Source organism: Aplidium turbinatum, chromosome 4, assembly GCF_918807975.1.
Source record: "Aplidium turbinatum chromosome 4, kaAplTurb1.1, whole genome shotgun sequence".
NCBI classification, from domain to species: domain Eukaryota; kingdom Metazoa; phylum Chordata; class Ascidiacea; order Aplousobranchia; family Polyclinidae; genus Aplidium; species Aplidium turbinatum.
Genome location: NC_137475.1, coordinates 42,659,294 through 42,670,935, shown reverse-complemented (window position 1 = coordinate 42,670,935; position 11,642 = coordinate 42,659,294). Strand labels below are relative to the sequence as shown.

At 36.7% G+C, this 11,642-nt stretch overlaps 1 protein-coding gene across 1 annotated transcript; it reads left to right on the top strand.

Moving 5' to 3' along the window:
• The first annotated feature begins 8,405 nt into the window (after positions 1 to 8,405).
• On the top strand, positions 8,406 to 9,059 carry LOC145769198 (noggin-like). The gene has a single exon (XM_082580788.1). The coding sequence runs from the start codon at positions 8,406 to 8,408 to the stop codon at positions 9,057 to 9,059; it is 654 nt and encodes a 217-aa protein (XP_082436914.1).
• The last annotated feature ends 2,583 nt before the right edge of the window (positions 9,060 to 11,642 follow it).

The window sequence follows — 11,642 nt, the reverse complement described above, 5'->3', positions numbered from 1 at the left end:
GCAGTTCACTCATCTGTCATCTTGTTAGGTCCATTTCCCCGTTGCTGGAGGTTACGAGAGATGCTGTTAGTAAATAGTAAGAGAATTGCAAAGGGAGAGAGTCCATGGAGTGCTGGAGAGTCGAAATCGACTTTTATGATGAAGAAAAAAAAAGGTATATAGAATATAATTTCTGACCTTGCTGTTTCAACTGAGGTCGACATCAAACCGATATTTATTAATAGTGATTTTGTATCCCATGCTCACATGCACGTGCTCAAGTTGTGGATGTGTTTACAAAGTAAAATGGCGCTAATAGCAGGTAGAACGACCACACAACTCCAGTCAGTAAACTATTTTTTTTTGCATTGATTTAACGTTTGCAGACGTTGAATTAACATAAAAAAGAGTAATTTGCTGGCTGGAGTGAATGTAAGTTGTGACTTCAAAATTCTAACATTTACCAACGTCAGACTCACTGTAAAAATGAATTGTTGTTTTCTAAAATGTGATAATCGAGACGAAATTGATACTTCTGCTATCAAATGGATAACCCTTTCATCTGCTGAGCATGAAAACAGAATTAATCTTGTTCTTTAGTATCACCAGCTTTTTCTATTTTAACATTACTTTTTTGCTTTGTTATGTAAGGAAGATGTAAAACTACGAAAAACTGTTACTCCTTGCAGCTTGAGCAGACAGATGCTTAGTCATTCTTCGGGCAATTGACGACAATGAAAACGGTGTTTTCATTTTGGTTCATGTTTATATATAAACAAAAGGAGAGACTTCACTGGGCGGTGGGGCTAACCAGTAGCGTAACTGGTCGAATTTCCGCCTCCAAATTTTTAACTGTCAAACTTTGAAACACCCCAGTTTTCCCATTCGTGAACTCGTTGTAGGTCTCAAAAAATTCGTTTGCAGACGTTGAATTAATCTAAAATGGACGAATTTTGCTACCAAGGATAGCCAGTCTCTTTGCAGCGTTCACAATTATGCAGGAACACGCAGTAGCGTTGACAGGGGGACTGTTTTTGGATCTGGACCCGGCATAGTTTTAGGGGCTCATGATCTTTTCAATAGGCCCAGGAGTATGAAAAAATCTTCTCGTTTGATATAGTACGTTGTTCTTTAAAGTGCCTTGATTCGGTGCCAGAGGATCTCGTTGGTACCAATCAAATTATCCCAAATTATCTTCTCAACGGCTCTGGGAACATACAAAGTAGACAAGTGTTCTCTTCAGCATAAAAGAATGCTTGCGACTGTATGGTAAGAGCGATTTCATGGCGCTCAGAAAGGCCTCGGTTCGATACCCATTGAGAGAGCGCGGCTGGGTCTTGCAAAGAAACTTAATTATAAAGTTGAAGAAGGATCGACTTCCTCACGTCCGGACCCCTTGATTTAAACCATAAACAGACATAGCTCAGCAACAACACTACATTTAATATTATAAAAGCAAAAAACAATAAGCGAATATTTTCGGCTAGTCATTTTCTTTTTTTTTTAAATGATTTAAAACTTTAAAAAATCTAAAACAGAGAAAATTGCAAAGCAACGTAAATTAGATGTCATACTTTATGCAAAAAAACAATTTGGTCACAAGAGAGTGGTACTTCAGACCAGACTTGGACAACTAGAATTTTTGTAATCTTTCGAAATTAGATTAGAATTATATAACATGAGTAATTTAAGCTTTTAAAAATTAGACTAGGATTAGAATTAGAGCTACCCAAGATTTCACAAATTAGAGTAGAATTTAAACTAGATTAGAATTAGTTGGACGCAGTTGTCACATATCTTTTTTTTGTTAGATAAAAACGCCAATGTGGCAACTCGGAATCAAAGTGTCATTCCACCATCACAGCGCCAAAATCACTTGTAAACGTCATAATGTACATTGTAACGTCAGTGAATTGATGAATTAATCGATTTTTTTCATGACTTTGCTGCTCAAGGGATGGAACGACACTTTGATCTTGATCATTTTATTGCATTTTCTTTGTATAACGTTGATAAGAGCGCAGTATCCTTCCATTTGCCAAAAATACTGTTGGACAAACTAAAGTTTTTAGCAAAACTGGAGATTGGATAAGAAATACAATTAGAGCAAACAGGATTTTACCGAACTAGATTAGAATTACAATTACCGCCATTTCGCTCTAATTTATCGAATTAGACAACTAGAATTATCTAGTTGTCCAAGTCTGCTTCAGACGTTTATAGGATTGTGTTGTGAAATAAATTCTTCCCTATTCGAACACTCTACCAACAATATATTTGCTCAAAATGCACCTGTCATTGTCATTTTTGTTGCGCAAATGTGTGAAATTATACAAATGATGATACTCCTACACCTCTCGCTTTGAAAGTCCTATGATTCAGAGTCATAGCTAAAACACCATGTCATTATAGATTTATTATTACAGTGTAGGTTGTACAGTGTCGCATGCAAACTGGTTATTTTCTGCTATTTCGGTATCTAGTCGTAGGCAAAGGTGTTGAATCAGTGATTTGAGTCATGAGGGAAAAAGTTTATATTTATTGTGTCTGGAGTAAGGTGGGCTACATAATAAATGCACAAATGACCCAAAATACAAACGTAAGGTAGCGTACATTTATCACGGCTCCCTAAACGTCTGATATGTTGGGACTTTCCCAGACGGCAAAATCCGTCATTTTTACATTGATTCAACGTCTGCAGACGTTCGAATCAATGTAAAAATGACAAATTTTGTTGTCTGGGTTAAAGTTCTAAATCTATAAGGTGAAACGCCATGCTAAGTTATTTGGAAGTGCAAGCATTACGTTTTCTCATTGCAATGCAAGAAAGGCGGAAATTACTCAAAAATATTAACTTAGACAGCAAAATCCGCCATTTTTACATTAATTCAATGTCTGTAGACGTTAAATCAATGCAAAAATGACGGATTTCGGTGTCTGGAAATCGCGTGGATAAAATCATTGTGATAAGAAGGGCAAGGCTGGGTTGGGTAAAGTTCAGGAAATGTGGGGAAATGTTATATGGAAAAACGTTTTCGTTAAAAATGGAAGAGAAAGTCTATCGGAGTGGTGTGCGGCCTGCAATATTGTAGCCTACGGCTGCGAAACATGGATAGTAAGAGAAAGTGAACGGCCTATTTTTGAGAAGAACGGAAAGGGCAATAGTGGGAGCAACGTGTGGACTAAAAACCAGGAAAATAACTGAAGAATTGATGGATATGCTAGAGGTTATTGAACCACTTGTCAGGGCAAACGAAATATGATTGTATAGACAATGGACATGTGCTAAGGAAGGAGAAAGATAGTTCTCTTCAAAATGCATTGTCTTTCAAGGTAAATGGGAGGAGGAAGCGGGAACGCCCAAAAAGAACATGAAAAGAGTAGGAGAAAAATGAGAGAGACAAAGTCGGACTGAAGCAAGAAGATACGACAGACGGAACAAGATGGAGAATAGGAGTGAAGGCAATCGCTGCAAGGAAAGAATCGTCATTCCCACCAGTGGGAACAACACCAAATCTGAATGGTAGTGATGATTGCAGGAGACAACAGAGTTAAAAAAACAAATCAAATTTTCCACTATTAGGCCTATTCTATTTTTTTGTCGCTTTTTCTTTTGTCAAGCTTTTCTACGACACAAAGTGAAACAGATACAGTCGCCAAAAGAACTTTCCAGTTGCAAAGCGACAATAATTAAGTCTTTCGATTATTATTATTATTAATAGGAGGGTTTTCCTTGAGCAATGTCAAGCACTTGGCCTTAGGTAAAATCTTTACGTGCGATATAATCCAAGCAACTTGCCTGCTGCTAGATTTCAAGTTAATTCCAATTATTCTTATGGCAATGTAGCTTGCAAACTGCAGAGCGGCTTATCAACCACCGGTGTGCACTGCTGAAAGGATTTACAATTTTACATTAGTTTAACATATATTGACGTCAATTTAATGAAAAAGTTTAATTTCCCATCAACGTAGCCTAATTGGCTATTTTGCACTTGAAGAAATCAAAAGATTACAAAGTCACTTGTCAGTTTTGTTTCAGGAGAGTTGAAAATGCAAAATCATTGGAAACCATTTTTTTTCTTACGGGTTTGAGCAAAGTATTACTCGTGAGATTGTTGAGTCTAATCAGTAAAGGAGCATAAAAAAAGTGAAAACCTCAGTTTCTGCCGACTGCTTTGTGGTCAATGTTTTCTTTCCGGTATTGTTTCTAAATCCATAAACAGAAATGTTTTGCAATTGCAGACATTTCTGCAGTGTTGAGCCATCGACTGTTTCAAAATGCTCCACAGAGATGGTTGAAGCAGTCTATGACTGATCAATACCTGAAAGAAGGCAACTTTTGGATATTTGAAAACAACAAAACGATCAGGTAATAAAAAAAGAAAATTTGATTAGATCAGCAGCCGCAGCAGAAAAGTTATGAGAATAGAGATTTAAATAAACACCGGTTGTGTTATTCCTTGTTCATAACAGTAAGAATGTCTTTGGTTTGGTTTTAAATTTTTATGCTCCGACTGACAAGGCCTTGTTAGATTATTTCTGATAGTTTCGCATACTTGCAGACTGCAGAGGCTTGTGACGCAAGGTCGGTTACCGAGATTGGCAGAGTGAAGTTTTCCGATTGTTGAAATGGTTAGCGAAACACAATGCTCGCTGTTCTATAGTGAGTAGTCGGGTAGTGCTGACGCCAGGAAGATCGCTCCTTCTCAACTGTTGAAGTGTTGTTGCCTGGAATTAATCTATCTATTTGGTTCCGCTGAATGGAGAGCAGTTCTGAAATGCGTTGCTCAGGCGCGCACCTCGAGACTCGAACCAGCAGCGCTTGATCTTCTTCGTTCATGAAGTCACGCGCTAAAGACTTAGCTACTGGGCCGACAAACATATTATGTAGAACATCAGCATATCATGCAGCAACAGTGCCGGTGAAAAAAATTTAGGTCCTTTACTAACCTGATCCTTGGGCCTTAAGTTAAGACACTCTTAAATAATACGCGGTGGCTTCAAGTTCCGGGCCCCTTTAAACTTTATGGGTCCCCAAATTCATACCGGGTCTTAAAGGATCCCCTGGATCCCTGTCAACGTTATTGTGCGTCAATTTAAAGCAGGTAGTATTGTAAAGAATAGGCGTATGTAGAGAAAAAAATAAAACCGTGGTTATGTCATTGTTTATAACCGTGGTTATAAAGAGTCAGACCATACACTTTAAATTCTTTACGCATCATTACACGTAGATTTAAATAAAAGCCTAATGTGAAAATTGTGGGATTTGTTACATGGTGTAGGTTGTAATGGGGCAAGATAACACGTACATGATACGTCAAACATGTTAGATTGTTTGCAAAGCCCTGTTTGAAAATGCGTCTTGTTTCCAGACAGCAAATCATTCGTTTTTTACATTGATTTAATATTTGCTGACGTTATAAAATAACATTGTAATGTAAAACACGATTGATTTGCTCTAAGATTATTTAAAAAGCTTAAAAATTGAACCGTTTATTCGACTTCTCACAAAAACGACAAACTGATGAACAAGCTCCCACTATTTGTGTGTCCGAATGATGAATTTCTTACCGACAGCATGCGACTGTGACTGACAAAAACAAGGGTAGATACTTTACGGTAGAAACGTAGATTATTTCTTGTTGTCTTCTGTTCAGTTAATTCAAATCTTCAACCATCGAACATACAATGAACTTATTTTCCAATGAAACCATTTAGTTTACCTTTTGTGAGCAGCGCAATGAGTAAAGGTCTTTTACCGAATACAAAGCTTCTGTTGACCGAGATTGGTAAGCTGCGACTATTTTACAAATATGTGTATTATTGTGAAGACATTCACTTTTACCGATGTGACGCAAAGACACATCTTATCATATGTTACAAGTCTGACGTGGAATCGAACCAGGGACACAAGAACAAAAAGCAACCTCCACTATACCTCACTGCCAATTTGGTGATAGAATTATCTTAGAAAAGAAAATCCGTCGTTTTTGCGTTGATTCAACGTCTGCAAACGTTCAATCAATGCAAAAACGACGGAATTTGCTGTTTGGAATAGTAGTGACCTAAAAGATGAAAGCGACGATTTTTTGCACAAGAGAGGGGAAGGAAAAAGGCGCAAAATCTTGAATGGTAGGTCAGTGCATTTGAAGTGACAGTGAGTTAGGTTAGTTAGTTAGTTACAGTCGCCACGAGGTTATGCTAGGTCTAACTCACCTCAGAAGTTAAAGCAGAAACTAACGTGTGTTGTTTATAAAGCCATTGTTGTGTGCAACGGTAGGCCTACTTATTATATATAGCAGCTTTTTAGCATTTAAAGCAGCACTTACTTTGATGAATAAAAATAAAAAAAAATATGACTTTGCTTAGTCGGTAAACATACTGATAAAAACAAGTAGAAGTTGTTCAAATTATGCGTTTCTCATTCACTCAATATAATGACAACATGTGACATATTGAGTTACAATTTTATTTTCCTTAAAACTGAAATGAAATCTCTACTGCAATCTGTTAACCATAACTTGAATATTTTCCGCATTGACTCATCTCTACCGTGCGTTAAATCATTGAGAAAATTCCATAGTCTTCCCACTGCGCACATAACCTTGATGAAGGCACACTTAGAACAAACTTTAGTTTCTTGCCAGCGGTATCAAACAGTCGATATAAAAGACTGAAAGGTAAGCAAATGTTGACCGACTTGAGATAATATAGTGTTCGACCAACAACGAAAAGCAGTTTGTCCATTATCTCGCCTTGCATAAGCCAAGAAAGGAAAATTAAGTGAAACAAGGCTAAGAAAAGGCAATGGAGTCGTGAAACGAGACTTGAAAGATTATATTGTAATTAGTAGCCCAGGGAGGCATAACACACATGATACAACAGCGTCATAAAATCTGAGAAGAAAAAGTTGTTAGAAGCACTCATGGGCTAAACGTATGTGGAGTTGAAATTTTGATAATTAAATTTATGTTTTTTTTTTTACGAGACATATGCGGTATGTGGGATAGGTTGATCTTGCCGAAAGCTATGCAATAAAAGTAGACAGATAATTGTTTTCTAGCTGTGCTGTTGTTCGGTAGTTTCCACGTTTAGTGTGGAAGTTTCGACGCAACTGTTTGACTTGTAAGTGAAGTTTCAGCTTTTGAGATAACAAGAAAAGATAAGTATCAGAGGAAGTTGTTGCTTATGCTTCTTAGCTATGAACAGTTTTTTTTACAATGATTCAGCGTCTGCAGACATTGAAGCAATATAAAAAAAAAGATTTTGCTGCCACGGTTTAGGTATCCGTTGTAGAAATTGCTTTGAGGTGGTTTGGAAATGGAAAAAAAAAACAATTTGTTTGTCAGATAGCAAATAGTTCAATAAAAGGTCATTTTGCTAAAATGTAAAATGTGGGAGGAGTTAAGGTGGCCACTGGCCATCCCGGAATATTTTATCACTAACACCTGGGGAATATGTCATAAACACATTTATGTTTTTTTGCTACCATCCTTGCTGAGTTAATAATGTTAGTGTCAGCTGGTTTCAATGTTTTTCATTCAAGCCGTTGTGCACTATAAATGATACATTGTTTAAATGTTTACCAGTAATGCCCAGTTGATTACCAGCCAGCTCACTGGCCGAGTTCGGATCTAATGCTGGTGAAGCTGAGATCCATTCCCCGTCGGGTCAAACTGAAAACTTTAAAAACGGTACCAATTGTATTCTTTTTTACATAACGCAGTGAGAATAAGTTAGATTGTGATGTGGGGAGATCGTAAACTTAATATAAAATTAAAAATGAGCCCTGTCGCTAAAAGACCTTAGCAGTTGTAGAGTCACAATAAATAAAACCATAGCATTAGTTGATCGGCATTGGTTCGTTTAAGAAAGTCATACCAGGCACTGTAGTCAGAGTTTCTCTTACAATTAGGTCTGTAATCAACTCAATATTTAATGGAGTAGCCTTCTCTACGCAGAATGAAAATATTGTCGTTGTTGATTTGTTATCCTTGTTTGAAACAAGCTGTGAAAGTCTTGCATTGCGGAATAGCCTGCTATCATTACAGCAGGATAGTCCAGACTATAATTAATTTTCTGTGGCTCCTTTAAGTGTTCGTGAAAAGAAATGGTCCGGTCATGCCTTGGTTTTAGGGTTTTACTTTTGAGGGTAATCTTTTCAATGCTATCGCTTATGGTCATTCTCGTGGGTCCGCCGCAGGCGTAATGGTTCTTTGAAAAGGATTACAAGGTTGAACCATTGGTCAGATCAGTTGTCGAAATAAAATTTATACATTAAAGATGAGTCAAAATTGTACTGCAGCTGCTATCATACTCATTTGATTGACAGCTAGATTTGACGTTACGTAATATGTTTACTAATATTTTTGTAGGTACAAGCCTTCGTTGATGTTAAACTTAAGGAATATTTAATAGTATATATAATGTTTTTAGCTGTAAAGATATTGTTGTTGCTATGCTTGTTTGAGAACATTGGTCCAATCTTAGTGACCGGAGTGGCCGGCCAATATCACAAACGTTTGCGGTCTTCGGACAAAATGCCAATTCCGATCCTAGAGGAAGATCCGGATAATGAATATGATCCTAGTCCAACAGACATTGATGATAAAATGTTGCGTGATATGCTGGATCTGGATTATTTACCCTCATACATGTCTTCTACTTACCCCGACGACTTTGATGATAACAATATGAAGAAGCAACCATCGAGCCGTGTCCCGTTCGAGATTCGAAAGCTCTTTAAGCGGAACAATCGTGCTCAGAAACCTCGAAAACTTTGGAAAAAGGTTTTGAAACACAAGCGCATTATTCAAGCATGGCTGCACCATGAGACAGCTTGCCCTGTTCATTACAGGTGGAAAGATCTTGGGGTAAGATTCTGGCCTCGTTTTATAAAAGAAGGATACTGCGACTCGACGAAATCGTGTTCCATTCCAGCTGGGATGAAATGCAAGTCCTCCGCTCAATCAAGGATAGTTATTTTGAGATGGTATTGTCAAGGTATTTTAGATCACAAATACTGTTCCTGGATTAACATCCAATATCCTGTTATCAGCGAATGCAAATGCCAATGCTGAACACTACAATGCTTATGCTTGAAGTCTTAGAAGATGCTAAGGCATTCGTTGCCAAACCAGATGGATAGATACACAAGGAGTGGGATTAAACAGTGTGGGGTAAACTGTGATTATTGTTTGGCAAATATTCGAAGCGTTGTTTTCAGTGCAATAGAACAACTATGATCTGCCAGTGCCATCTGATCAGAAGTACTTTAACAATTAGAGCTCTCTACAGGGCGTGAAGCACTCAAACTGTGAACTTGTTTTGCTTTCGGGTATGCGGTTATGTGGCATGCGACCAACGCGTTTGTGTGAACATTTTCCTATCCATGAATAAACGCTTGACTAAAACTCGCAAGAGAATTTTTAGTTATTCATATCGCAGAATTTTTGTGTGCACATGAAGGTTCATTTAGTATTTTTTTTTGGACAATCCCTGATCTTCAGGTATGCTTTGTTACGAAAACAATCCACTGCTTTTCAACCCCAATCCTCATACTTCTACTCCTACTCAGTGACAAAATCTGTACTTTTTGTAAAACTTTTGTTCGAATCAGACAAAATATTATAAGCATCCTTTTATTTATTTGAAGTTTTTTAATAAAACAAGTGATCAGTGAGGGAGTAATACAGTGCGAGAGGTTGTTTTGTTGCGGTGGACCGTGTTGAATTATGCTAAAAAGCAAATATTTAGTGCAAATGTTCTACTCTACAGTCGTCTTGTCATTTATGACGTGATTCTTTTTGACGAAAACCTTTTGCAATGTTTTCATTGAGATGCATTGGTTTTGTACATGGCAGAGTAACGCTGCCAACAAATTGTTTATGTTTACTGATTCCAAAGACAACCTTAGCGTGAATGTCGCTTTTGTTGTCTGATAAACGAAAAAGTTGAAAAGGTTTAAAAAATGTTTAACAAACTTATCTGTTGTGATTATAATTATCACGCAGTTTTTTCGGAAACTTAACTTTGAAACTTCTTTTATACTTTTCCAGACAGCAAAATCAGTCATTTTTATATTGATTTAACGTCGGAAGACGTTAAATCAATGTAAAAATGACTGATTTTGCTGTCTAGGTTATTCCTTTTCTTATACCAAGGTGTGTGGATGCTTATCTCTGATCATTTTTTGTAGCAACTTTATATGTTATTGATGTTGTTTATTTTTCAAACGTAATGGCTTCACAACATAATCTGTAAAGCAATTCCAAACATTTTCAGGTAGTTGTTTATGTTTGCTTGCTTGCAAGCCATGACTTGACTTAAATCGTTGTTTTACGATTGTTATGTTATAGTAGACCATGTGTTGTTATAACAACACTTATGACCACTAGCAAAGTCTGTGCTTTTTACATTCATTCAACGTTTGTAAGCGTCAAATCTTTGTAAAAAATGTTGATTGTCTGATTGGTTCCATAAACCAAGGGTCAATGGTCATTGGTCATATAGTTTCGGGAGAGAGTTTGCTTTTTTGTACCAAAGACAGGCAAGACACAACAATACCACAGGGCAGAGCATTACAACAGTATATATTTTACATATTTACAAATAGTTTAACATTCATAAATATTTGCAGATTCCTGATGAGGGTTTAAGTTAAGCCGAAAACGTTTGAATGTTAAACTATTTGTAAATATGTAAAAAACTATACTGTTGTAATGCTCAATTGTTATATGATTGAGGTTGGTTGTTGAGGCATAGTCTGACTGTAACCAATTATTGAATAATTGTTTCCAATTAGCTAATCTTCTTTGATTTAAGTGTTACGACCAATTAAATATTATTTCAATTTTTGTTAACACTTGACTTGCGCGTGCACCCAATGTGGTCACCTCAGTTTGAATGTAAGGAAGTTGTACGTAGCGGTATTGAGATAAAAAATTAAAATTCTTTAATGAAATAAAAGCAACTGTAAAGCAAAAAACAGACTAGATTTTGTTATTTCTCAATGGCTGCCAAAGCTTCTGTGAGAAATAAGCAGTTATATTTGATATAAGAAAACTACCGTTTACTGTCGTGTAAGCGGAGAAAACTTTTTCTCTTCCGTTTCTACGAGTTGTTGTTTTTCTTTAGCCGTTGCAAACAAACTGTAAAAAAAAACAACTAGTCGAAGAAACGGAAGTCTTCATCTTCCAGCAATTTAACCAGTCAGACTTGGAATTTTCTCAATGTTGAGAGAAAAAGTTTTCTCCGCTTACACGACAGTAAACGGTAGTTTTTTTATATCAAATATTACTGGTAATTTCCTTGGATTCGTCTTATCTGAAATATGCAGTTAAATTTAAAAACACATTCAAATTCAAACTTTTTGCAAGGGGTCATTTGGTTAATTTTAATGTGATGTTACATTGTGCTCTAACAAAATTTTAATAAAACTTGCCTGACTGCAGAACAGTAGTTGGCCTACTATGTTTATTGCCGATGTTCTTATTTGCAAGTTGCAACTGTGTTTTTTTTTACCGAATACTGAATTTACGTTTGGTTTACCCTCGGTGTAAATTTGAAAATCAGCGGGAAATTGACACCGTTATCCTGCTGAGATGTTCTGCTTTGGTTGGATAGATAAAGAGCTTGTAATAGTATGGTGTGAGGGAATATTA